Consider the following 26,835-nt stretch of genomic DNA (forward strand, 5'->3'; position numbering starts at 1 on the left):
AGGATCGAACCCGGGCCGCATGCATGCCAGGCGAACGTGCTACCACTTGAGCCACATCCCCAGCCCCCATAACTGCATTTTAAAAAGAAATGGAGGGCTGGGGTTGTGGCTTAGTGGTAGAGTGCTTGCCTAGCACGCATGGCCTGAGATATTAAGTTCGATCCCCAGCACCAAATAAAAAGAAATACTAAATAAAGGTATTGTGTACATCTACAACTGAAAAACATATTTTAAAAACAAGAAATGGCACTTCAATAATAAATTTTATTGAAATAAGTTTATTAAAACATTACCTGGTCATGTACAACAATAGAAATTAAAAGTTGTGCATTTGTGTTAAAAAAATAAAATAAATAATAAAAATAAGTCGTCCAGATTAGAAAAAAATTTGTGTCCAACACAGAATCAGCGAATGAAATATAAAGGTATGAATGAGTTTGTTCCACTCTTTTTTGTTTTGTTTTTTGATACCCAGTATTGATCCTGTGGTGCTTACCAAACTGAGTCAGATCCCCAGTCCTTTTTTAAAAAAAAAAAAAAAAAGTTATACACAATACCTTTATTATATTTATTTATTTATATGTGGTGCTGAGGATTGGATCCAGTGCCTTGCATGTGCTAGAGGAATGCTCTACTGCTGAGCCACAACTCCAACCCTCCCCAGTCCTTGTTTTTTTATTTTTTAGTTGGACACAATATATTTTATTTATTTATTTTTGTGGTGCTGAGGATCCAACCCAGGGCGTGGTGCACACGTGCTAGGCCAGCACTCTCAGGCTAAGCCACAACACCAGCCCCTCCCCAGTCCCTTTTATGTTTTGAGACAGGATCTCACTAAGTTGCTGAGAGCCTGATAAGTTGTGCTAAGGCAGACTTTGAACTTGTGATCCTTCTGCCTCAAGGTTCAAAGCCTCTGGAATTACAGGAATATTCCATTCTTTTTTCTTTCTTTTTCCTTTTGTGAATTTTACTTATTCGTTATTTTTCTTTGTCAGAATTTTTTACTTGTTCTACTGCTATGCATGACAACAGAATGCATTCCACTTCACTGCACACAAGCAGAGCACGACTCTTCACTTCTCTGATTGCACCCGATGTAGAGCTGTACCATTCGTGCCATCGTGTGTGTATCTCGGGTAGTGATGTGCATTCTTTTTCAAGTGGACTCCAGGAAACGGTGTGGTTTCTCAGTCTTATGTAAAATACTGTCAGCAGACTCAAGTAGCACTGCCTGAGACCACAGGCTGCAGTGACGTCGTCATTATCACAGGAGGTGGTGTGGGCTTGCTGTGCCAGGGCTCGCGTCCCTCACCGGAGCTCCTGCTGACTCAGAGTTTCCTGGAGGTCCGGTGGCTCTGCCCCTCCCTCTTCCTGGAGCTGTCTGCTTGCTGGGCGGGTGCCAGCGCATCGGTGCCGCTCCCATTTCCCTCAACCCCTCGCCCCTGGACCTGCCTCTGCCCAGTGTGACAGCCAGCACTGCCTCCTGGGGCTGCTCCGCTGGCCCTCTTCACCTCTGCGGTGCCCCCCCCCCCCAACCGTGGCCTGACTGTCTCAGGGCTGTCCTCATTTTCTCTCCTTGGGCCACCCGGGATCGTCAGCCACCCTCTTCTCCTGCTCACTCAGAGCTTCTTTCTCTGTCTTTCTACTGCACGGTGCTGGCCTGGAGGGTCAGCTCTCGGTGCTACGAGGCCACTGTCTCCTGTCCCAGCGATAGAGCCTCTGGGAACAGAGGGGGCCTCGCTGCCCTGGGCCCTTGGACTCCGTCCAGGTGGTCACAGAGCCCAGGGTTCTCACCCTGTGCGTGCTCGCGCCGGTGCTGGATCTGAGCCAGCCTGGCCTCCTCTGCTGTCAGCTCCGCAGTCCCTCAGGCTGTGTCTGGCGTCCCTTTCCACCAGCAGGTCCCATCCTCGGTGCTCCTGGAGCGCTCTCTGCCCTCAGGAGTGTGGATGCTTGCTCTATTCTGGCAGCAGTGTCTCCTTGAGGATTTGGAGGACACCGTCCATGTGTGTGGCGTCCCCTTTCCCAGTCTCCACATCCCCAGCTCTCCTGGCCTCTCCGATGACACTGCCCCCGGGTGACCGCGCCTTCCCCCTGTCCTCAGTGCTGCCGCACTGGAGCGTGAGAGCCCTGTGGGCCTGCAGCAGGCTCTCGGGTCTCTCCTGCCCCCTGCACTGGCTGCCCTCCGTGGCTCAGGGACCTGCCTGGCTCTCGGGCCCTGAGGCGAGGGTTCCGTTCATTTATCCACATCTGTGTTTTCTGTTTTGCAGTCTTCATTCTACCCACTGTGAGTTTCTCCCAGGAGCCCCTGAGCCGTGAGGAGGCCTGTTGGACCTGGGCTCAGCCTCCTCTGCCTCTGCTCCGCAGCTGCTGCTGGTGGTTCAGCAGCGCAGCTCAGGGAGGCCACGCCCCACCAGCCAGACCCCGGCTGCCGGCTCCCGGTTTCCTGGGTCACGCCGCCTCGACCCGCAGGCCCTCCTGCCCTTTCTGCCCACACCTCACCAGCTGCTGGCGGCCATCCCCCTCCTGGGCGCCCCTGAAGCTCAGCACACCCTGCCTGCCCCTCCTCGCTGCCCATTCTTTCCAGGGTCCTGGGTTTCATTCTGCTTCTTATCTGCGTGAGGCAGCCTCTAACAAGAGAGCGGCCCTGGGGGCGGACACCCTTCCATTGAAACATCTCCTTTTGCTTTGAAGGTTCCCTGTGGAAGACCCCAGCTCCGTTTCTCTTCGTTGGTCTTCGCTGGTGGGATCCTATCCCTGGAGTCACAGGCAGGACAGCCTGTGTGTCTGAGGATCGGCTGGGGGCAGGTCTCTACAGGTGGGAACCGGCTTTGGGGCTGACCTCCAGAGTCCCTTCCTCAGCCTCTCCCTCATCTTCTCGCTGGTCCACAGCCCTGCTCTGTGCCACAGTGGCCTCTCCTGGAGTGGACATACTCTGGCCCCCAGTGCTGTCCACCAGGCGGTCAGGATAATTCCCTGGATGGCCACAGCTCTTCAAAGCCTTTGCCCCCGCAGGGAACATCTCTCAGTGTCGGGGACAGGGCCTGGCTGAGCGGGCTGGTCCTGCGTGCTCCTCCTCACCATCTGCTCTGGGGGCACCCCCCCCCCCAGAGGCACAGGGATGAGCCCAGTCTCCTTCAGGGAGGCACCCAGAGCGGCCTGGTTGGGGTTTTGTCCGTGGTGGTCCGTGGCGAAGTGGGTGCGGGAGGAAGAGCAAGCCTCTGCACACACTCACCCACGGGCCCTGAGACCGTGAGCCAGCAAGTGGGGGCGTCTGGGCACCCAGGCTAGGTGGGTGCTGTTGGGTGGGCACAGGGCCACCTGAGGGTCGGCTGGAGCACAACTGCGGCCCACGGTAGGAGGACCCTCTGGGGCTGCTGATGTGAAAGGGCTGGTGGGCAGCAGCGGCAGGATGGGGCGAGACTGGGGGTCAGGTCTCTGGAGCCCCCTCTTGCTCTCTGCTGCCTGCGCCTCTGCTGCTCTTTCCACCACGACACCCTGCCTCACCTCGGTCCCAGGGCACGGAGCCCTCCCACCATGGACGGGACCTCTAAAACCAGGAGCCGAATAAACCTCTCTTCCTCTGAGTTCTTCCTGTGGGGTACTTTGGTCACAGGGAAGAAAAGCTGACCGACACAGTCCATGCGTCCCGTGGTGACCTGACCTAGGCGGAGCCTGGGAACAGGAGGGTAGCAGGTTTCATCTTGGAGGGTTCACAACAGCCCCCAGGACGCCCACGTCCTGACCCCAGAGCCTGAGGCCACGCACCGCCCAGGGCAGAAGAGATTCTGAGGAGGGATCCTGGGAGGCCCTGAGCTGGGGTCACCACAGGGTCCTCAGGGAGGAGGCAGGAGGGTGAGAGTCAGGGAGCCTGGAAGACGCTGCGCTGCTGGCTCTGGAGCTACAGGGCTGCGGCATCTCGGGAGCTGGAGGAGGGGGACGTAGACTCTCCTTGGGCCTCAGGAGGCCAGCCTGCTACAGCTGGGTCTATTCAGCAGGGTCCAGTCGTTCCCGACCAGTACCTGCTGTCCTCAGGCCTGTCCGGGCCTCTTTCTGTGGCCGCAGAAGCTTCGGTCTGTCCACACCGCTACAGCAAACTGCCATGGACCGAGCCCGTGTCCCACCATCCTGGAGCTGGACGCACCAGGCTGGGCCGCTGGGGGGCCTTCCCCTGGGTTGGCAGCAGGGCGCGGTGCTGTGGGCTTCAGCTTAGTTCACAGGTTCTGACCCCAGTGTCAGGAGCCCCTCCCCCAAGCCCCACCTCCCCACACCACCACCTGGGGGCACAGTGTGCAGGAGCGTGGGCCTCTCCAGCCTCTGGGCTTCAGCCTCCTTGTCTGTAGGCCCGTGGCTTGATCCGGAGAGCTCCCTGGGTGGGAGGTGCCATGGACCACAGATGGCTGGATGGCAGGTGGGGGCTGGGGAGTCTGGGGAGCCCCTGGTGGAGCCCACCCACCACCCACGGAGACTTGGCGGAAGTGACTTAGGAAATGAAAGGGCCGCACAAACCGCAGGCACATGCAAAAATATGCATTATTATTGCTCCCTGGGCGCCGCAGCTCGCCCCCCAGGCCAAGAAGCTCAGCGCACACGGCTGGTTACTCGGTGTTTACTGGGAGCTGGGTCAGGCCTGGTGTCACACTTTCTTGGTGATGCTCTTTGGGGTGGCAAGCTCGTAGAGGCGAGGGGACGCCTGTGCCACCAGGGAGGCTGGGGAGATGCGGTAGGGGTCGTAGTCCTCATTGAAGTCCTTGCGCACCTTGGGCTTGGCCAGGAAGACCACCCGCGGGCTGGCCACCGCCTTCTTGGTGCCGTCCAGCACTTCCCAGCGGGGATCGCGGTCAGGAACGCATTTGTCTGACTGGGCCTTGGGCACTAGAGGGTGGGAGAGAGGAACAGCAGGGCTCAGCCAGTTCCCAGGTGACGGCAGGACTCACAGCAAGGCCATGCGCACCTGAGCGAGGTGACACATTGCAGTGTGGACGGACCTACGGACCTCGTGCTCAGGGAGAGCCAGGCACACAGGCCACGTATGGCTCCAGGACAGGAGAGTCCAGAGAAGGACGTGGACATGGACCCAGGCCTGCAGAGCCCAGGAGGGAAAGGGGACTGCTCATGAGGACAGCCTTCCTTTGGGGTGATGGAATGTTCTGGAATTAAGTAGAGGTGATGATTCCCTAACCCCAAGAGTGTACTAAATACCACCCTTTAGGAGGGTAAATTGTGAAGAGAAAAGGTTTCAACTGGCTACACTTCCAGAAGTCCTCGGGCCAGCCCAGAGTCCACCCTGGGCTCGGCTCTGGTGTCACTGTGGGAAGGGGGTTCACAGAGGCCCCCCCACTGCAGCCTGTTGGGGAAGAGCGAGCCGGGCAGGGAGGAAAAGCGGCCTCCAGGCCCTGGACTTCCATCTCTGGGAACTCTGGCCCCATGCTGGGGGTCACAGCCCCCTTCCAAAGCCACTCTTTGCTTGGTGTCTCAGTGCAAATGGACGTGGCTCCCAGCCGAGGAGACCTGGCTCCACGGGAGCCCTGGGGGAAAGCCAAGCACCTTCCCTGGCAAGCAGGGCCCAGGTAGGGACACAGGCCCAGGGTCTGCAGCACGTGTGGGGCGGGTGGCCAGGACTAGCCCTCCCAGAGGGCTCGGAGCAAGGGTGGAGCCACGTGTGCACCCGCGCTAGAGACACTCTGGCCCCTAGTAGCACACCCCTCTGCCAGCCGCCTCTCTCCCTCCCCTCCATGACAGTGCAGGCCTCCCAATTCCCAAGGGTGCTACCCTGCACCATCTCGGTCATTCCACCTTTCTAAATGCGGGTGACAGTGCATGGGTAGAGCCGGTGGTAGAGACCCGCTTAGCACAAACACCCGGATTCCATCCAGCACGGGAAGGCACAACGAACAGGTCGCGGGTGGCAGCCCGTGGGTGGCCTCGTGGTAGAGACCCGCTTAGCACAAACACCCCGATTCCATCCAGCATGGGAAGGCACAACGAACAGGTCGCGGGTGGCAGCCCATGGGTGGCCTCGTGGTACAGACCCGCTTAGCACAAACACCCTATTCCATCCAGCACGGGAAGGCACAACGAACAGGTCGCGGGTGGCAGCCCATGGGTGGCCTCGTGGTAGAGACACGCTTAGCACAAACGCCCATTTCCATCCAGCACGGGAAGGCACAACGAACAGGTCTCGGGTGGCAGCCCGTGAGTGCCCTCCGTGGTAGAGACCCGCTTAGCACAAACGCCCATTTCCATCCAGCACGGGAAGGCACAACGAACAGGTCTCAAGTGGCAGCCCGTGGGTGGCCTCGTGGTAGAGACCCGCTTAGCACAAACACCCCGATTCCATCCAGCATGGGAAGGCACAACGAACAGGTCGCGGGTGGCAGCCCATGGGTGGCCTCGTGGTACAGACCCGCTCAGCACAAACACCCCGATTCCATCCAGCACGGGAAGGCACAACGAACAGGTCGCGGGTGGCAGCCCATGGGTGGCCTCGTGGTGGAGACACGCTTAGCACAAACGCCCATTTCCATCCAGCACGGGAAGGCACAACGAACAGGTCTCGGGTGGCAGCCCGTGGGTGGCCTCGTGGTAGAGACACGTTTAGCACAAACGCCCATTTCCATCCAGCACGGGAAGGCACAACGAACAGGTCGCGGGTGGCAGCCCATGGGTGGCCTCGTGGTAGAGACACACTTAGCACAAACGCCCATTTCCATCCAGCACGGGAAGGCACAACGAACAGGTCGCGGGTGGCAGCCCATGGGTGGCCTCGTGGTGGAGACACGCTTAGCACAAACGCCCATTTCCATCCAGCACGGGAAGGCACAACGAACAGGTCGCGGGTGGCAGCCCATGGGTGGCCTCGTGGTGGAGACACGCTTAGCACAAACGCCCATTTCCATCCAGCACGGGAAGGCACAACGAACAGGTCGCGGGTGGCAGCCCATGGGTGGCCTCGTGGTGGAGACACGCTTAGCACAAACGCCCATTTCCATCCAGCACGGGAAGGCACAACGAACAGGTCTCGGGTGGCAGCCCGTGGGTGGCCTCGTGGTAGAGACACACTTAACACAAACGCCCATTTCCATCCAGCACGGGAAAGCACAACGAACAGGTCGCGGGTGGCAGCCCGTGAGTGGCCTCGTGGTAGAGACGCACTTAGCACAAATGCCCGATTCCATTCAGCACGGGAAGGCACAACAGGTCTCGGTGGCAGCCCGTGGGTGGCCTCGTGGTAGAGACACGCTTAGCACAAACGCCCATTTCCATCCAGCACGGGAAGGCACAACGAACAGGTCGCGGGTGGCAGCCCATGGGTGGCCTCGTGGTGGAGACACGCTTAGCACAAACGCCCATTTCCATCCAGCACGGGAAGGCACAACGAACAGGTCTCGGGTGGCAGCCCGTGGGTGGCCTCGTGGTAGAGACACACTTAACACAAACGCCCATTTCCATCCAGCACGGGAAAGCACAACGAACAGGTCGCGGGTGGCAGCCCGTGAGTGGCCTCGTGGTAGAGACGCACTTAGCACAAATGCCCGATTCCATTCAGCACGGGAAGGCACAACAGGTCTCGGTGGCAGCCCGTGGGTGGCCTCGTGGTAGAGACACGCTTAGCACAAACGCCCATTTCCATCCAGCACGGGAAGGCACAACGAACAGGTCTCGGGTGGCAGCCCGTGGGTGGCCTCATGGTGGAGACACGCTTAGCACAAACACGCGATTCCATCCAGCACGGGAAGGCACAACAAACAGGTCGCGGGTGGCAGCCCCTGAGTGCCCTCCGTGGTAGAGACCCGCTTAGCACAAACACGCGATTCCATCCAGCACGGGAAGGCACAACAAACAGGTCGCGGGTGGCAGCCCGTGAGTGCCCTCCGTGGTAGAGACCCGCTTAGCACAAACACGCGATTCCATCCAGCACGGGAAGGCACAACGAACAGGTCGCGGGTGGCAGCCCGTGAGTGCCCTCCGTGGTAGAGACCCGCTTAGCACAAACGCCCATTTCCATCCAGCACGGGAAGGCACAACGAACAGGTCGCGGGTGACAGCCCGTGAGTGGCCTCGTGGTAGAGACGCACTTAGCACAAATGCCCGATTCCATTCAGCACGGGAAGGCACAACAGGTCTCCGTGGCAGCCCGTGGGTGGCCTCGTGGTAGAGACACGCTTAGCACAAACGCCCATTTCCATCCAGCACGGGAAGGCACAACGAACAGGTCTCGGGTGGCAGCCCGTGGGTGGCCTCATGGTGGAGACACGCTTAGCACAAACACGCGATTCCATCCAGCACGGGAAGGCACAACAAACAGGTCGCGGGTGGCAGCCCGTGAGTGCCCTCCGTGGTAGAGACCCGCTTAGCACAAACGCCCATTTCCATCCAGCACGGGAAGGCACAACGAACAGGTCTCGGGTGGCAGCCCGTGGGTGGCCTCGTGGTAGAGACACACTTAACACAAACGCCCATTTCCATCCAGCACGGGAAAGCACAACGAACAGGTCGCGGGTGGCAGCCCGTGAGTGGCCTCGTGGTAGAGACGCACTTAGCACAAATGCCCGATTCCATTCAGCACGGGAAGGCACAACAAACAGGTCGCGGGTGGCAGCCCGTGAGTGCCCTCCGTGGTAGAGACCCGCTTAGCACAAACGCGCGATTCCATCCAGCACGGGAAGGCACAACGAACAGGTCGCGGGTGGCAGCCCGTGGGTGGCCTCATGGTGGAGACACGCTCTGCACAAACACCCATTTCCATCCAGCACGGGAAGGCACAACGAACAGGTCTCGGGTGGCAGCCCGTGGGTGGCCTCATGGTACAGACACGCTCTGCACAAAGGCCCTATTCCATCCAGCACGCAAAGGCACAACAAACAGTTTTTGGGTGGCAGCCCGTGGGTGGCCTCGTGGTAGAGACGCACTTAGCACAAACGCGAGATTCCATCCAGCACGGGAAGGCACAAGGAACAGATGGAACAGGTCGCGGGTGACAGCCCGTGAGTGCTCTCCGTGGTAGAGACCCACTTAGCACAAACGCCCATTTCCATCCAGCACAGGAAGGCACAACGAACAGGTCGCGGGTGGCAGCCCGTGGGTGGCCTCGTGGTACAGACACGCTCTGCAGAAAGGCCCTATTCCATCCAGCACGGGAAGGCACAACGAACAGGTCGCGGGTGGCAGCCCGTGGGTGGCCTCGTGGTAGAGACACGCTTAGCACAAACGCGCAATTCCATCCAGCACGGGAAGGCACAACGAACAGGTCGCGGGTGGCAGCCCGTGGGTGGCCTCATGGTGGAGACACGCTTAGCACAAACACGCGATTCCATCCAGCACAGGAAGGCACAACAAACAGGTCGCGGGTGGCAGCCCGTGAGTGCCCTCCGTGGTAGAGACCCGCTTAGCACAAACGCGCGATTCCATCCAGCACGGGAAGGCACAATGAACAGATCTCACGTGGCAGCCCGTGGTGGCCTCCGTGGTAGAGACCCGCTTAGCACAAACGCCCATTTCCATCCTTCACGGGAAGGCACAACGAACAGATGGAACAGGTTGCAGGTGGCAGCCCGTGAGTGCCCTCCGTGGTAGAGACCCGCTTAGCACAAACACGCGATTCCATCCAGCACGGGAAGGCACAAAGAACAGGTCGCGGGTGGCAGCCCGTTGGTGGCCTCGTGGTAGAGACACACTTAGCACAAATGCCCATTTCCATCCAGCACGGGAAGGCACAACGAACAGGTCTTGGGTGGCAGCCCGTGGGTGGCCTCGTGGTAGAGACACGTTTAGCACAGGAACATCCCTATTCCATCCAGCACGGGGAAGGTACAATGAACAGATCGAACAGGTCGCGGGTGGCAGTCCATGAGTGGCCTCTGTGGTAGAGACGTGCTTAGCGCAAACGCCCGATTCCACCTCGTGGTAGAGACGCGCTTAGTATGCGTGGCCGGGCTTTGATCCCGCATGGGAAAGGCACAAGGAACAGGTCATGGTGGCAGCCCTTGGTGGGGAGTGCCTCCATTAGAGAGCCAGTTCCAGCCCCCACAACGCACACATCCGCTCTCAATCGAGTTGACACTTTTTTTTAATGTTTATTTTAGTTCTCGGTGGACACATCCTTGTTGGTATGTGGTGCTGAGGATCGAACCCGGGCCGCACGCATGCCAGGCGAGCGCTACCTACCGCTGGAGCCACATCCCCAGCCCGTGTTGGCACTCTTGAAAGGCCGGTGAGCGTGTGCCGACAGGCACCCAGTCCTCACGCCCACGGTGTGCGGGAGAGGGGCCGGCGATGAGGTGAGTGCTGCGCTCCCACCCTGGTCCTCGTGGGCAGAGAGCGCCACCAGGCAGAGGACCCACACACAAGAGCAGGAGGAGACAGTCTGAGGGGTCCCCTCAGTGTGCTCAGCCACGCACCCAGACCGTCTTACCTAAAGGCAGCTCCAAATCCAAAGCCAAACCAGGAATTGGACAAGTGATACTGGCCGCCACACAGACCACGGTGTGATGCAGAGCACGGACAGCCGGAAGCCGCATGGGAAACAGCGCCAGGAGCAGGAGCTGGCGGGCGGCACTGCCCCACCCCCAGCAGAGGCAAAGCAGGCAGAAGGCGGGAGCCCCAGGAGCACGGGACCCAGCTGGCCCTAGAGGGGCCAGGGTGTTGGGGCACACGGTGGAGTCTGTGCCGGGTGCTCCAGGAGCGGAGGTTGAGTGGGGGGGGGGCACTGCCAGCGGGCATGCATTGGGCAGGGACTCTGGGCTGTGGCGGGCTTCCAGGAGAACACAGTGACCCCCTCACACACGTCCGCGTGCATGCCGCCTGTGTCTGCCCTGCACTTGGTGCTAAGCGCGTCCTGTCCCCGTAGCCCTGGCTGTGGCCATGAGCATTCTTCCCGGTGCCCTTCCATTGCTGGGGAAGTGGGTGTTTAACTGGTCCAAATGCCCCCAGGTGACTCCAGAAAACCACCATCCCAAAGGGGTGACACCCTCCACTGTGACGGCATCCTCCACCCGGTCGGGCTCCTCCTCTAGGGAACCAAGCCTGCTCTGCAGACGCCCACAGCTCTGGCTCACGTCTGCAGTGCAGGGAGTAGTGGATTTGCAAAAACAGGCTTCCTATCCAGACTGGTGTCCCCACCCACAGCCTCAGGTGTGGCCGGAGCAGAGCCCCAGGGCACCTACTCACTGGCCAGTTGAAGGAGACGGCTGTAGTCTGGCACATGGGGTTTAGGTTTTGGCACGGGGTCCCACTCTTCCAACATGGTGGCTGGGACCCTAGGTTTTGCCAGCCGGAGGGTCCGTGAGCTGGGGACTGCCATCTGGGCTGCCCTGGACACCCGGGACACCTGGAAATAGGAATCGGGAAGGAGCAAAACAGTCCATGACTGCTCACTGACCCTGGAGCAGAGGATCCCATAAACAACACTGAAAGATAAGACACAAGAAATCTGTCTGCAAAAACGTGGTGGCCATCATGTATAAAGACCTCCTTCAAATCAATAATAAAAACTTCACAGGGAATGGGGTAAGTGAGATAAAAGAGTGGCCCTAAGTGGTCAACCGTCCTCTCTACTAACCAGGGAAATGTACATTAAGCATCAAAATACCACTCCATGTCCACACATTTGAGGGAAAAAAAAGGCCTGACGTTACTGAGCCCAAGCGAGTGCGGGGTAAGTGCACAGCTCTAGAGAGCTGCCACGCATGCCCACCCTCAGAGAGCACAGCACTGGGCCCAGGACAGCAGAAGTGCTAGGGTCTGCAGGCCTGGGTACACACTCAAGGCAAGCCACCGTCCACTAGCAGGGGCAGGTCCACTAGCAGGGGCTGCACAGGTCAACACGGTGATTCCTTCAGCCGGATGTGGCCCAGCACTAGCACTGCTCTCCAGCGACCCCATGGGGATCCCTGGATCCCTCGCGTGGAGGCACCGACAGGTGCTGCTGGCACACACGAAGCCAGCACCACCGTGGGTGCCGGCTGTGGTCTAGCTGTGGGTGTGGAACTGTGCCACGCCGGCCAAGCTGGGACAAGGTGGGGCCTGGCAGGAGCTCACCTAGAAACCTGACAAATAATTCTAGCGTTTCCCAAAGAATTCGTGCTCAAACAAAATTGGTTTTCCTCAACTCTGCCCTGGCTGCTCTGAGCCCCCACCAGGGCTGGCAGCTCCCAGGCAGCTGGCTGCCACCTCTTCTCCCTTGAGACCCCTTCAACCCTGGACCCTCCGCAGCCGGCCAGGTGGGGACTGAGGGACTGCAGGGAGGGCTGCGGAGGGGCAGCTGGACCAACGGTGGACGGTCGAGGAAAGAGGTGTCAGGTGTGCCAAGGCCTGGGGGTTGGGTCCTAGGTCAGAGGGGAATGCCGCGGGGAAGGAGAGGAGGGGCCGAGCTCAGAGTGCCCATCCCAGAATCCCAGGCTCAGAACTGGACCTTCTCTGGAGGTCTGGGCTGCCAAGGTCCTAGTGCTCAGGAGTAGTCAGGGGCTGGGCGAGGAAGGCAGGGCAGGGGCCACCCTCTCCAGGGACGGAGCAGGCAACCAGGGCCTGACCTCCTTTGGACCCAGAGGCCACCCACCCAGGAGAGCTGCAGCGTGGGCAGGTGCTATGGAGGGGCTTCACCCAGGTCGGGTGGCTGCTGCTGGCCTGTAACCAGCCTGGCTGTCCAGCCAGCCACGGCCAAGCAGTATGCAGCTCCACGGGAGGCTGGACGCTGCTGACCCGGCAAGAGGACGCCACCCTGGGCTGGCTGTAGCTGCTGTGGGTGCTCTGCACAGGTTGGGAGCCAGACACCCGGGACCCAGAAATCCCATCCCCAGGGATGGCCCAGCCTGCATTTCAGGGAGCCTGCTGTGGACAGTTGGAACTGGAATGGCAGAGGCCCTCCCTGGCAGCAGGAGATAGAGGGTGGCTGCCCCAGCCAACAGGGGCCTCACCCCACCCACCAAGGGTGAAGCCCTACTTCCCTGTAGTCAGAGATAAGGGTCAGGGTCTGGAGCTCTCCAGACCTGCTGGCCAGCAGGACGCACTCCCGCAGGGCCAGCAGGACAGGACGTGGGCACTTGCCGTGCTACTGCTGAGCCACGCCCAGCCCTGCACCTCGCAGCAGCCTGGCCCGGGCTGAATGGGAAGCTTTGAGATGACTCTGGGCCCACAGGGGCAGGGAAGGACCGCCCAGAGCCAGCCCCAGCCCAGAGAGGGAAACAGGCAGGACCTGCCAGCACAGCAGCAGGCCCCAGGCAGCTCCCGCCCCGCCCCAGGGCATGATCCCGCCTACCTCCGACATCTGAATGCTCCAAATGTTGTTCCGGATCTTGGGGGTGGCCAGCTCCTTCAGGCGGTTAGAGCTTTGGTACTCCAGGGTGGCCCGAGGGACGGGCCACGTGGGCGTGGTCCTGGGGGAGCAGCAGTTAAGAGGCCAGCCCTCCCAGGGGTGTGCGTCCCTCCCGGTGAGCCTGTGTCTCAGCCCTGATTCTGGGATGGGGGGAACCTGAGAAAGGGGGTCTGGCAAACCAGCCCCCAGAGGAGACTCTGTGAGCCCAGGACAGGCCTCCCTTGGCCTCCGGCGGAGTTGGTAGGGCAGCTCTTCCCAGGCACTCCCACTGCCCCGGGAGCCTGGGGAGGACACACACTCCAGGGACAGAGCGTTTGCTCCCCAGGCCCGCCCCTGAAAGGCCAGGTCCCAGGAATAAATCCCCGCTTCCCTGCTGGGCAGCCTCCCCTGGGCCTGTCCACCAAGTCCGCAGAGACAGAAGGCCCCTCTGCACGCGCAGGCTCCAGGCCGTCCACGTCTGCCTCCAGCGATGGACCATGGACGGACAGGTGCGAGCTCAGGCGGGCCTCAGCCTCGGAGGGCTTCCCTGTGGGCCCGGCTTCCAGGGTCAAGGGGCGGCGGTGGTCTGCTGGGAGTGGGCCGGAGGAGGTGGCCCGCGGAGGCAGCCCTCCCCTCACCTGTTGTTGTAACACTCCAGGTAGAACCTCCGTGGCCGTGCCAGCTCCTCCACCCGGCGGGACACCGCTGGAGAGGGAAGCCGCCCAGTCACCGGGGCCATGGGGGCCCCACGTGACCACTGCCCTCTCCCCCGTGGGGACTAGGCAGAACTGCAGTGAACTGGGCGGCTGGGCCGCCTGTCAGAGGCCACATCTGCTGCCCACAGCAGCGAGGACAGTGGGCAGCACCAGGGAGTGTGGGACCCCACGCAGTTCAGACTGGACTGGGGTCTGGCTGAGGTTAGTGCGAGCCCTGGGGGGGTGGGGGGCTAGTCCCTGGAGGGCAAGTGGATGAGCCTGCAGCCCGCTCTCCCTCCAGGGCACTGGCCACACTCAGAGTAGAGGCACAGGGAAGGAGGACAGGAGTTCCTGTGCAAGTAAATACTGGCTGCCCACACCCCTCCTCCCCAGATGGGTCTCAGGGGTTCTGGAAGCCTGGGACACGTCCTGGGAGGGAGCCCAGGAGGAGCTGCGTCCCCAGCCCCAGGGACCCACAGCCAACACACTGGCTGAAGCCCAAGAGGTCCACCTACCAGGAACAGTGATGGCCAGAGTGGTGTCCCTGAGAAAGCGCTCGGTCCAGTACACGGAGGGCCTGGAATACAGCCACAGTCAGGGTGGGAAGGCGGGTGCCCCAGCACCAGCAGTCCCTGAGGCAAGAGCAGGGGCAGTGGGACGGCCAGGCAGCGTCGGTCGGTCGGGCGCCGGGCAGCATGGGGGTAGGCAGCTGGAAAGGAAAGGTGCAGAGGGCACCGCCAGCCTGGCCACAGCCCCACTGGCGCCCTCGCACGGCACACGATGCCACTCACCAGAAGAGGCAGAACTGCAGGTTGGTCTGGCGTGGGGACATCCAGGCATAGCCCTCACAGCGGCACCCCCTCCTGTGACGAGAGGGTCCCAGCCCTGCCTGTGGCTCGGGGTTCACCTGTCCCCACACTCCTCACTCCTCTGGACCTCACTGAGGGGGCCCCAGAGCCACCACCCGGTGAGGGCCTCCTGGGTGTCCTGGCCCCAGGCTGGAGCCCACTGTCCTGAGGCCACGGCCAGGTGGGGGGCAGGGAAGAGGATGCGAGGACCGGGCTCCCCTCCATGCAGGGACCAGCTGGCTACCGCCCTCACCTGTCCCTGGGTCCCTGCCAGTTGGTCTTGGGCTTGGCCAACTCCAGCAACCTCCGCTGCCGCCGCCTCTTGCCCCTGGCCATGGAGACGCTGGGGGTCTCCTCCGTGAGCGTCAGCTGGCTGTGGGAGAGCCTGGGGTTGGCTGGCTGCCCCAGGGCGAGGGATGCCCGGACCCCGCTCTGGGCTTCCAGCAGCTCGGGAGCATGGATGTCTGGGAAGGTGGCCCTGGCCGTCACCTGGCTCTCGGCCCCAGCGCAGCCCCCAGGAAGACGGGGTGAGGCTGGCTGGTACCTCCTGCGCTGTGGCAGCCTGGCCTGGGGCGGCACTGGCCCACCTCATGTCTGAGGAGGACCTGCTGGAGGCCCAGGACCCAGAGGGGCACTGGAGGCCCAAGAACAGCCCCTGCCTCCCAGAAAGCAGGAAAAGGGCAGGGGTCTGGACACAGGCTTCAGGGGAAGCAGCTCCCTCCACGGTGGCACTCCTCCCTGCCCACCTCATCTCAGGCACATCCTCCTCGGAGTCCAGGGACGCTCCAGGACCAGGGGCCTCCAGGAGCTCCTGGCCTGCCATCTCCTCAGAGGGAATCTCCTCTTCCGGGTCTGGGAAGCCCGGCTCAGCCTCCGGAGGGTCTTGGAGCCTGGGCTCCAGCAGCCGCAGGCCCTCAGGGGCACCATCATCGGGTTCCGATCCCGCCCCAGCCGCAGAGCTGCGGTGGCTACTGAGCGAACCTCGCCAGCGCTCCCCCATGAGCAGGCCCCTCCACACCCAGGGGTCCTGCAGCCTCCTGACCCGCTCCCTCAACACCCAGGTCCGCCTCACCGTGGCAACAGGAGAATGTCCCAGCAGACCCCGCTCAGCATTCCACCCAGCACTGGGCAGCTAGGGCAGGTGGGCCCCGTGCAGGCCCCACTGGTGTGGGCTCAGAAGCCTGAAGTCCTCCTTCTCCAGGGCCAGTTCAGAGACTGTCCCTGACCTGGCTCAGCGGCCTCTAAGCTCAGCTTCCTGCCTGTGAGAGACACCAGAAGGGCCACCTGGGGCTCCTGGCTCTTGTGGGTGAGCCTGTCTGTAATTTCTGGAGCTGGGCAGCTGTCCTGTGTCTGGGAGAGTGCCGGCCTGAGGCCCCAGAGCTGAGGGAGCCTGGAGCCGGCTCTGGGTCTGGGCCTCCTATTACCTAAACACCTAAATTCTTAGTCATTGTCAATCGATTCAATTCAAGTCACTGTATCTGGGGTTTGCTCCTTAGCAGAAGGATCCTGGGTGTTGCAGACGCTTCCGGCTCCAGATGCAGCACCTGGAACTAAATCAACCTCTGTGATCCCCAGAGAGGCCACCAGCCCCTCCTGACTCCCAGGAAGCACAGTGGAGAGGACAGGTCCAGAGCAGCCACTGTGAGTTCTTGTGCACAGGTCACCCACCTAAGTCACCTCGCCAATCAACCTCCCACCACTGGAGGACACCACGACAGGATCACAGAGGCTGGAGGGGTACGACCCTGTATCCCAGAGGGAGCGTTGGGGGCTTCTGCTCAGATCAAAAGTCACAGCACAGCACAGTTGCCGAAGCCAGCAATGGTGTCTGAATGCGGCTGGGAGTGATTCTAAACAGGGAAGTGGGGGTGTGTGTGCAGGGAAGGAGGGCCTGTGGGGGAGGAAGCTGGCTTGGAGAACAACTGGCCCTGGGCAGTTCTGGGGGTCAGAGGCCAACAGGGCTGGCTCCCCCAGAGCCTCCAGGTGGGTGCCTGTGGCTGTGAGGCAGGCAGCTTCTGGGGGTCCTTGGCAGCTCCCAGAGGCGCCTGGGTCTGCAAGCCTGTGGTCATTCAGCCAGCACCCCACCACACCCCTGAAGGCATGGGTGCAGGCCTTCGGCCCACTCGGTGGTCCAGGGCGCTCTGACCACCTACAGACAGAGGTCTACTGCTGAGTCAGAGCAGCACGGCCCGGGGTTGGGGGGCACCTGCCTCCTACCATCCGGCTCCAAGGGAACTCAGGACCCGCACCAGCCAAGCTTCAAGCCTGCTGGAATCAAGGTGTCCGTCTGTCTGCCTTGGCCTAGGGAAGGCATGTGAACTGCAGGTCACGGATGGCCACTGGTAAATGGACACTCATCTGAGCACTTCGAGTTATCAAGGCACCGCAGTGTAAGGAAGAGCAAGCCACTGGTGGGAGACTGTGGGCACACACATGCTGGTTCACACCCACAACGAAGAGATGACTCCATCAACCCGAAAGAAGAAAACCACCGGGAAAAAAGGCAAGAAGACACAGGGAGTTGGGCCCGACCCCGGAAAACACTGGGCCTTTCACAGAGGTAAACCTGGAGGCCCGGGGCCGCGCAGGAGCCCTCCGCGGACTCCGGGCCGGACTCGCGCACGCCGCCGGGGCACCCGCTAAGCCCGCAGGAAGGGAGCGCGCAGGGCCTCCGCGCGTCAGGCAGAGCCGCCCACCGCCCCCCGCCCCCAGCCGGTCCCCGCGCGGCGTGGGCGAGGCTTTCAGCCAGGAGGGTGGGCGCGTCCCGGTCCAGCTGCGCGGGGAGCGCGCGGAGGGCCGGGCCCAGCCCCTCCTCCTGGCGGTGCCGGCTGCGCGCGGTGGGAGGGCGGAGGAGGTGGCGCGGGCTGCCTGGCGAGGCTGGAGGCGGGCTCTGCCGCCGCCCCCGCCCCCGGCCCGGGCCCGGGCGCCTCGCTGGACCGTCCTGGGGGCCTCTGTCCGACGTGGGCGGAGGGGTTCCTGTTCAGGGTTAGAACGGGCGGATGACAGAATTGTGTGGCATGGAGTCCAGACCCTCTAGCCGAGGGAGGAGACAGGCCTTGGAGGCTCAGGGCCTCGACCCCCGGTAGGGTTGCCCCGATGTTGGGTGTCGGGTTAGCACCAGTCAGCACCTGGGGAGGGCCTGGGAACGCTGGCGGCGAGATTAAATCGACAAAAAATTTCTTGTTTTTCGAATTTCTTTTTCTTTGTTTTTGTTGTTGTTACTGGGGAACTCAGGACCCGCACACCCAGGGGTGCTCTACCACTGAGCCACCAGCCCTTTTAATATTTTCATTTTGAGACAAGGCCTCCCTAAGTTGCTGAGGCAGGCCTTGAACTTTTTTTAAGAGAGAGAGAATTTTTGTAAATATTTATTTTTTTATTTTTTACTTCTCGGCGGACACAACATCTTTGTTGGTATGTGGTGCTGAGGATGGAGACCTACCGCACGCATGCCAGGCGAGCGCGCTACCGCTTGAGCCACATCCCCAGCCCCTTGAACTTTCGATTCCTGTGACATAAAACTCTTTTTTTTTTTTTTAAGGAGAGAGAGAATTTTTTTGATATTTATTTTTCAGTTTTCGGTGGACACAACATCTTTATTTTATGTGGTGCGATCGCGGTACCCTTGAGCCACATCCCCAGCCCAGAAAACTCTTTTTTAAATGTGATAATGAAGGAAATCAAGAGGGCCAGCTAGCTACTCCCCTTCTGGGCAATCTTCAGGTGAAAATCAAAGCAGAGCGACCTTGGTGGTAAAGTAAAGGAATGTGTCAAAGCGGATGCAGTGGTGTAGACCTGTGACCCCAGCCCCTGGGGAGGCTCAGGCAGGAGGAACGCAAGCTCTAGACCAGGCTCAGCAATTTAGCAAGACCCTAAACAATTTAGTGAGACTCTTTCTCAAAATTAAAAATTTAAATAAAGGTCAGGGATGTGGTTCGGTGGAGGAGCTCCGTGGGTGCCATCGCTGGCACAGGAAACCTCTGCCTGCACTGTAGGCATGCCACCTGTCCTGTCTCTGCTGGTGGGTTCTGACCCGCCTCCCCCCACATCCCGCTCCCCACCTAGCCTCAAGGCCCCTCTCTGTTGAGTCCTTGAGTTCTTTGGGGTTGGTTGGTGTTCTGCAGGCTGCAGAGGAAAGGCTCAGTCTTCTGAGCACCAACTCCACGTTCATCTCAGAGCAGGGAGACAGGCCTACCAGCACACTGCCGCCGACCCCAGTTCTCCCGCTTGAGGGCGGTGCCCCAGGCATCTCAGGAGGGGGTCTATACAATGGCCTGGTGGGAACGTGGCCTCCCCTTTCCCCAGTGAGTTTTACTGCTGGGGACACCAGGCTGCCCTGAAGCCAAGTGGCCCCTGGACAGCAGCAGACCCAGCAGCCAGAGCCCCCTCCCAGCTAGAAGCCAGAAGCCTGGGAACGAGGCATCTGCCACACCCAGTCCCAGAAGACGCTGGGAGGGACAGAGCCTGGCCTTGCCACAGGCAGACAGGATCCTGTACCCAGGCCTGACCTGGGGCCACCAGATGCCTGGGGACCCCAGGGGTGCATGTGGGCACACCTGCCTGTGCTGTCCTCTCTGGGCAGCGGTGTCCTCCCACCCACTCAGAGAGTCCTCAGGACTCACTTCTGGGACCTTCCCTAGCACCCTTTCCGAAGAAGGGGTGAGGGTGGTGCTCTTCATCCTATGACCTTTTATTCACCTTCTGGGGGTGGTGCTCTTCATCCTATGACCTTGAGAACCACTAGTTTCTTGGTTGGTTTTGGTTTTATGTTAGGGATTGAATCCAGGGGTACTTTACCATCGAGTTACACTTTTTTTTGGTACCCGATTGAACTCAGGGGCACTTAAACCAGGGAACTACACCCCCACCCCCACCCCCTTTTTTTTGTGATGCTGGGGATTGAACTGAGGGCCTTGTGCATGTGAGGCAAGCACTCTACCAACTGAGTATATCCCCAGCCCCCTCCCCTTTTTGTATTTTATTTAGAGACCAGGTCTCACCGAGTTGCTCAGGGCCCCACTAAGTTGCTGAGGCTGGCTTTGAACTCAGATCCTCCTGCTTCAGCCTCCCCAGCCACTGCAATTACAGGTGTGCAGTCACTGCCCCGCCACTTCCAATTCTTTTCATAAGTTTTTTTTTTTTAAGTTTGGAGACAGGGTCTTCTAAGTGGCTGAGGGTCTCGCTGAAGTGCCCAGGCTGACCTTGTTCTCCTTCCACAGCCTCTGCAGCGGCTGGCACCTCGGAAGCACCACCACCCACCCTCTGGTCCCCAGTCCGGAGCCAGGTGAGCGTGGCTGGCCGGCACACTTCTCCCGTTCCCAGGTCCTCGCGACCTAGAGGGCTGCGGGAACCGGGAGGGATGCCGAGCTGCCCACCGCCCAGTTCCTATGGAGATGCCAGGCTCCTGCGGCCTACACCGCAGACTAAGGAGGTCCCTAAGTGAGGGGGCGGGAGCAGGGAGAGGGAGCGAGCTGGGCGTGAGTCCACCAGGCCCAGGCCCCCAGGGTCTGCGCGGGCGGACCGCGGAGGCGGCGGGGCCTCTCCTCCGCTGCGCCATTATCAGTGCCCAGCAGGGATCCGCACCTCGAGCGCGGGCGGCGGCTCTCTGGGGCGCTGCAGGCTGAGCCGCGGGGCCTCCACTGAGCACGCAGATCTGCAGCGAGGCCCTGCGCAGTGACCCGCGGGGGAGGGAGGGGAGGGCGCGGGGGAGGCGGACGTCCGCTCTCATCTGAGGCGGCAAAACGTCCTCCCCGGGGCTTGAGGGCGGCTTGGCCCAGAAGAGCACAGTCCTCAGGGTCCGTTTCTAAAATGAGGCACTGACCAGGGTCGGGCGGGAGCTGAAGCCCGTGCGCAGAGCTCCCCAGACGCGGGGTGGGAGCGCGGCTCCGGAAGGGCGCCTGGGTCCGGGAGAGCCGGCAGCTGAGACCCTCCCGGCGGGAAGCCCTAGGCGGCGGGTCCATTCCACAGCCCCCAGCCCAGCCCCTCAGCCCAGCCCAGGAGGAAGGGCGCGCGGCTCGGCCTTCCCAGCAGCAGCGATGGTCAGCTTCTGTCTTCAGTTCCACACCCTTGGAACCCCCGGGTCAAAACACAACCCCTCCCCCTCCTCCTCCCCTCCTTTCCCCTCCCCTCCCCTCCTTCCCTCTCCCTCCCCCCTCCTCTTCTCCCCTTCCCTCCCTCTCCCTCTTCCCTCTCCCCCTCCTCTCCCTCCCACTCCCTCTCCCACTCCTCCCTCTCCCCCTCCCCCTCTCCCTCCTCCCATCTCCTCCCCTCCCTCTCCCTCTCCCCCCTCCTCCTCTCCCCTTTTCTCCCCTCCCCTCCTTTCTACTCTCCCTCCCCCCTTCCCTCCCCCATGAGCTCCCAGGATTCCTAGCAATGCAGGTTAGTTTTTCCTGGTTTGGGACTTCATACAGGTGGCTCTTGCACACTTGTGGGTTTTGTCTGCTGCTTTGCACTGGCAGTTCCTGTGCAGTTGACCCAGGCTCATTCTCACCCTCCCCCAGGCTCCATGCTGCAGGTCTTTCTAGGCTGAGGGAGGCTGGCAAAGGCAACCGGCTTCAGCCACGTCTGTGTGGGGCCACCTTCACACCAGGCCCCCTGGGTACTGTGCCTCTGAGTGTGTGTGCCCCAGTGCAGGAAGAACCACCCTAGAGCAGGGAGCCCTGTGGCCCAGGGGACTCCAGGACCTGTGTGTCCTGTCACAGGGTGAGGGGGAGAGGTGGTCCTGGGTTGTCAGAATGAGCTCTGTGTGATCACAGGAGTCAGAGGAGAACCCTGGCTCTGCCTCTGGAGATTGTCCTCTGGCTGCCTGCTCAGCCCCAGAAACAGGACAGAGAGAGCCAGAGCCAACCAGTCAGCTGCCGCGGAGGCTCTGGTCTGCTGGGTAAGGCTGTCCTCTAGGCCAGAGCTGTTGACAGTCACCATGATGGAGAGGAAGAGACCCTAAAGGGAGCAACAAAAGGTGGCACCCTCTTCCCAGATGCCCCCACCAGAAGCCACACAGCAGAGGGTACAGGGGCCACGCCTGTCATCCCAGCAGCTGCAAAGGCTGAGGTTCCAGGCCAGCCGGGGCAACTATGGAGACCCGTCTCAAGAGACCAGTGAGAAGGGCTGCGGTGTGCTGAGTGACAGGCACCCGGCTCAATCTCAGGCCGTGGGTGGGGAGGGTGGGAGCCTGCCTGGCCCCTTCAGTTTGGGGGACCTCCATCCAGGATTCCTCGGCTCCTGTGGGGAGAAGCTCACCTGACAGACACATTTCCAGCTTCCCCAGTTCTGTGGTCAAGAGTCAAGTGAGCCTGCTGCTGGACCAGTGCTTGGTCTTGGTTACTGGCCATGCGATTCTGAGGAGGAAAAAGGACCCAGTCTGGATCAAAATTGGTAAAATGTGCAAAGACCAATCCCTAGTAAAGGGTGGGACCACCAGCAGCTGTGCCTGAGACAAAGGAGGGAGTGAGCACTTCTGCACTGTCAGAGGCCGCCTCCTGGCCAGAGGATCAGAACCAGCTGCAGCCAGCCAGGGCGGTGCCCACCTGGCTGGACCTGTGACCGGGCAGTGCCCGGTCTCATCAGTGCTGAGGGGCAGTAGGAAAAGAGGTGTGCAGGGTTTCGCTGGGTTGAAAGAAGCATTCAAGTTCCAACTCCTGGTATCTGCAAATGGACACTTACTTGGAAATAGTTCTTCTATATCTAAGTGAAGACGAAGTCACACTGGAGTGAGGCAGGCTTTTATTCAATGATGGGCATCCTCATAAGGAGGGAGGCAGACGTAGAAAGGAGACTTCCATGAGAAAACAGGTGGACAGGGAGCAAGGTTTCTATGCCAGGAAAACAGAGGATTGGAAAGATAGAGAATGGATTCTCCCCTCTGTAAGGATCTGCCCTGCCCAAACTAGATGCAACAGTTCCAAGATTTCCTGGTTTAGGACCCATTGGGTGATCATGTGGATGGCAGACTATGGAGACATGTAGCATTGGATGATGGAGAGATGCCAGGATAGGAGGATGATGGGAGCATGTGGAGGATGTGGGATGATAGGAAGATAATGGGAAGATGATGGGATACATGATGTGAGTATCATGAGAACATAGAAAATAAATGATGGGACCCTAAGGGGATGGATAAAGGGAGATGATGCAAAGACCATGGGAGGATAATGGGAAGGTGATGGGAGGATGGAAGGAAGATGATCAGAGTGTGATGGGAGGACGATGGGATGTGTGGGGGGAAGATGACGGGAGATGATGGGATGGATGATGGGGGAAGATGGGAGGACGATGGGGTCATGATGGGAGGATGGGGGAGGACGATGGGATGTGTGGTGGGAAGATGACGGGAGATGATGGGATGGATGATGGGGGAAGATGGGAGGACGATGGGGTCATGATGAGAGGATGGGGGAGGACGATGGGATGTGTGGGGGGAAGATGACGGGAGATGATGGGATGGATGATGGGGGAATGATGGGAGGACGATGGGGTCATGATGGGAGGATGGGGGAGGACGATGGGATGTGTGGTGGGAAGATGACGGGAGATGATGGGATGGATGATGGGGGAGAAGATGGGAGGATGATGGGGTCATGATGGGAGGATGGGGGAGGACGATGGGATGTGTGTGGGAAGATGACGGGAGATGATGGGATGGATGATGGGGGAAGATGGGAGGACGATGGGGTCATGATGGGAGGATGGGGGAGGAGGATGGGATGTGTGGGGGGAAGATGACGGGAGATGATGGGATGGATGATGGGGGAAGATGGGAGGACGATGGGGTCATGATGAGAGGATGGGGGAGGACGATGGGATGTGTGGGGGGAAGATGACGGGAGATGATGGGATGGATGATGGGGAAGATGGGAGGACGATGGGGTCATGATGGGAGGATGATGAGAGGATGGGGGAGGACGATGGGATGTGTGGTGGGAAGATGACGGGAGATGATGGGATGGATGATGGGGAATGATGGGAGGACGATGGGGTCATGATGGGAGGATGATGAGAGGATGTGGGAGGAGGATGGGATGTGTGGGGGGAAGATGACGGGAGATGATGGGATGGATGATGGGGGAATGATGGTGGGATGATTGGCAGAATGCTTGGGGGGATGATGGGAAGATGATGGGAAAATGGGGGGCATGATGGGGATAATGGGAAGATGATGCAATGAATGATTGGAAGATGATGGATGTTAGGAAGATGATGGGGTGGATAATGGGAAGATGATGGGATGATTTATGGAGAATATGGGGTGTTATGGGAAGGGTTAGAGAGGGTTGATGGGAATATAATTGGACGTACAATTGATTCCATTCTGGTGGCACTCATGAAGGGTGTAAGTAGTTGGAGGATTTGGGGAGATGTCTCTCTGTTTTTTGTTTTGTTTTGTTTTGTTTTAAGAGGAGTGAGAGAGGAGAGAGAGAGAGAGAGGAGAGAGAGAGAGAATTTTTAATATTTATTTTTTTAGTTCTCGGCAGACACAACATCTTTGTTGGTATGTGGTGCTGAGGATCGAACCCCAGGTCGCACGCATGCCAGGCGAGCGCGCTACCGCTTGAGCCACATCCCCAGCCCCTGTTTGTTTTTTTAATCGTAGTAAAATACATATACCATAAAGGATACAGATCGTTTGAGATCCATGAACTTGATTTGGTTTCATTTGAACTCACATAAAGTAAAGTTAACACCATGTACAGTGGCACATACCTATAATTCCATTGACTCAGGAGACTGAGGCAGGAGGATCACAAATTCACAGCCACCCTCCATAACTTATTGAGACTCTGAGCAACTCAGCAGGACCCTGTATCAAACTAATAAATAAAATTGGCTGGGGATGTGGTTCAGTGGCAAAGCACCTGTGGATTCTATTCCTAGTACCAAAAAAACTAAAAGTTAAAAAATAAAGTTAACCATTTTATAATGATTAGTTCAATGTTTCTCAATGCCTCTACTACCCCTTTTCTGACATTCCATCACCCCAAAAGATGACCAGTTCCCATGAGCAGCTCCCCATTCTTCCCAGTCCATGGACTCATGTCCCATCTCTGGACTCTCCTGTCCGTGTGTGGCCTTGTGTGTCCGGAGTCACTGAGCACCAAGTCCCCAGGTCTGTCCACGCAGCAGATGTGTCTCCTCACTGCTGCCCTGGCCACGGAGCTCCAGTTGGATGGGCTGCTGCCGCTGTGTCATCTGGCCCTGGTCCTGGCCAAGTTATCTTCCTGTGTGTGGACAGACATGAATCTGCAGGTTTTCTGGGAGTAGCTCCTTTGGGGAATCCCTGGAGTGGAGCTGCGGGGCCTGGTGGGGATGCCGGGTTTGCCTTCCAAGGAGTCCCCCAGCCGTCTCCGCGGCAGCTACACCAGGCCACCCTCCCTCCACACGTGTGCAGGTCTGAGTCACCCACAGCCTTGTGGGCGCCATTTTCCATACTGTCTGCCGCTTTGCGACTGAGTCGTAATGACACATTATGTCTTCAGGGCTCCGGGCCCCTTGGACCTCATGGAACATCTATGAACAGACGCCACAGCAGCCACCACCCCAAGACCATCCCAGGTCCTCGAACCGTCACGCCTCACAGGCAGCTGTGGCTGTCCGCTGCCGGTACTGTCTGCAGGTGGAGGAGGCAGGGTCTGGCTGGCTTCTTAGTGAGGATGCACCACCCTGGTGGCAGAGGCTCCCTCTTCTCCTTCCTGGGAAGGTCTGGGTGTCTGGAAAACAGGGCATCTGGGTCTGCAGGTGGGAGGGACGGGGGGGGGCTGGGAAACGGAGTCGCCCCTACCCCATCCAGTGTCTGCCTCAGCCCTCTCTGCCCACCCCATAGGACAGAGCCTCAGCCCTCTCTGCCCACCCCATAGGACAGTGCCTCAGCCCTCTCTGCCCACCCCATAGGACAGAGCTTCAGCCCTCTCTGCCCACCCCATAGGACAGTGCCTCAGCCCTCTCTGCCCACCCCATAGGACAGAGCCTCAGCCCTCTCGGCCTAGCCCATAGGACAGAGCCTCAGCCCTCTCTGCCCACCCCATAGGACAGAGCAGCAGCCCGCTCTGCCCACCCCATAGGACAGAGCCTAGCCCTCTCAGCCCACCCCATAGGACAGTGCCTCAGCCCACTCTGCCCACCCCATAGGACAGTGCCTCAGCCCTCTCTGCCCACCCCATAGGACAGAGCAGCAGCCCTCTCTGCCCACCCCATAGGACAGAGCAGCAGCCCTCTCTGCCCACCCCATAGGACAGAGCCTCAGCCCTCTCTGCCCACCCCATAGGACAGTGCCTCAGACCTCTCTGCCCACCCCATAGGATAGAGCCTCAGCCCTCTCTGCCCACCCCATAGGACAGTGCCTCAGCCCTCTCTGCCCACCCCATAGGACAGAGCAGCAGCTCTCTCTGCCCACCCCCATAGGACAGAGCCTCAGCCCTCTCTGCCCACCCCATAGGACAGAGCCTCAGCCCTCTCTGCCCACCCCATAGGACAGTGCCTCAGCCCTCTCTGCCCACCCCATAGGACAGTGCCTCAGCCCTCTCTGCCCACCCCATAGGACAGAGCCTGAGCCCTCTCTGACCACCCCGTAAGACAGAGCCTCAGCCCTCTCTGCCCACCCTGTAGGACAGAGCCTCAGCCCTCTCTGCCCACCCCATAGGACAGAGCCTCAGCCCTCTCTGCCCACCCCATAGGACAGTGCCTCAGCCCTCTCTGCCCACCACATAGGACAGAGCCTCAGCCCTCTCTGCCCACCCCATAGGACACTGCCTCAGCCCTCTCTGCCCACCCCATAGGACAGAGCCTCAGCCCTCTCTGCCCACCCCATAGGACAGAGCCTGAGCTCTCTCTGCCCACCACATAGGACAGAGCCTCAGCCCTCTCTGCCCACCCCATAGGACAGAGCCTCAGCCCTCTCTGCCCACCCCATTGGACAGAGCCTCAGCCCTCTCTGCCCACCCCATAGGACAGAGCCTCAGCCCTCTCTGCCCACCCCATAGGACAGAGCCTCAGCCCTCTCTGCCCAGCCCAT

At 60.1% G+C, this 26,835-nt stretch overlaps 1 protein-coding gene across 1 annotated transcript; it reads right to left on the bottom strand.

Moving 5' to 3' along the window:
* Positions 1-4,633: 4,633 nt before the first annotated feature.
* Positions 4,634-15,831, bottom strand: Spmap2 (sperm microtubule associated protein 2). The gene is made up of 8 exons (XM_026382492.1): positions 15,578-15,831; positions 15,085-15,204; positions 14,775-14,846; positions 14,499-14,560; positions 13,927-13,993; positions 13,253-13,370; positions 11,167-11,326; positions 4,634-4,872 (listed from the first exon to the last, which is right to left on the bottom strand). Exons 1-8 carry the CDS (start codon positions 15,829-15,831, stop codon positions 4,634-4,636), a joined length of 1,092 nt encoding a protein of 363 aa, XP_026238277.1.
* Positions 15,832-26,835: the final 11,004 nt, after the last annotated feature.

This window comes from Urocitellus parryii, chromosome 3, assembly GCF_045843805.1.
Source record: "Urocitellus parryii isolate mUroPar1 chromosome 3, mUroPar1.hap1, whole genome shotgun sequence".
Classification (NCBI taxonomy): Eukaryota; Metazoa; Chordata; class Mammalia; order Rodentia; family Sciuridae; genus Urocitellus; species Urocitellus parryii.

Excerpts from the sequence above, each read along its gene's own strand:
- Spmap2 (XM_026382492.1), bottom strand. The coding sequence starts at position 15,831 with ATGGGGGAGCGCTGGCGAGGTTCGCTCAGTAGCCACCGCAGCTCTGCG. Across the intron at positions 14,561-14,774 it reads CTGCAGTTCTGCCTCTTCTG|GCCCTCCGTGTACTGGACCG; the intron begins GTGAGTGGCATC and ends GCTGTATTCCAG. Across the intron at positions 13,994-14,498 it reads TCTGGCCATCACTGTTCCTG|CGGTGTCCCGCCGGGTGGAG; the intron begins GTAGGTGGACCT and ends TTCCCTCTCCAG.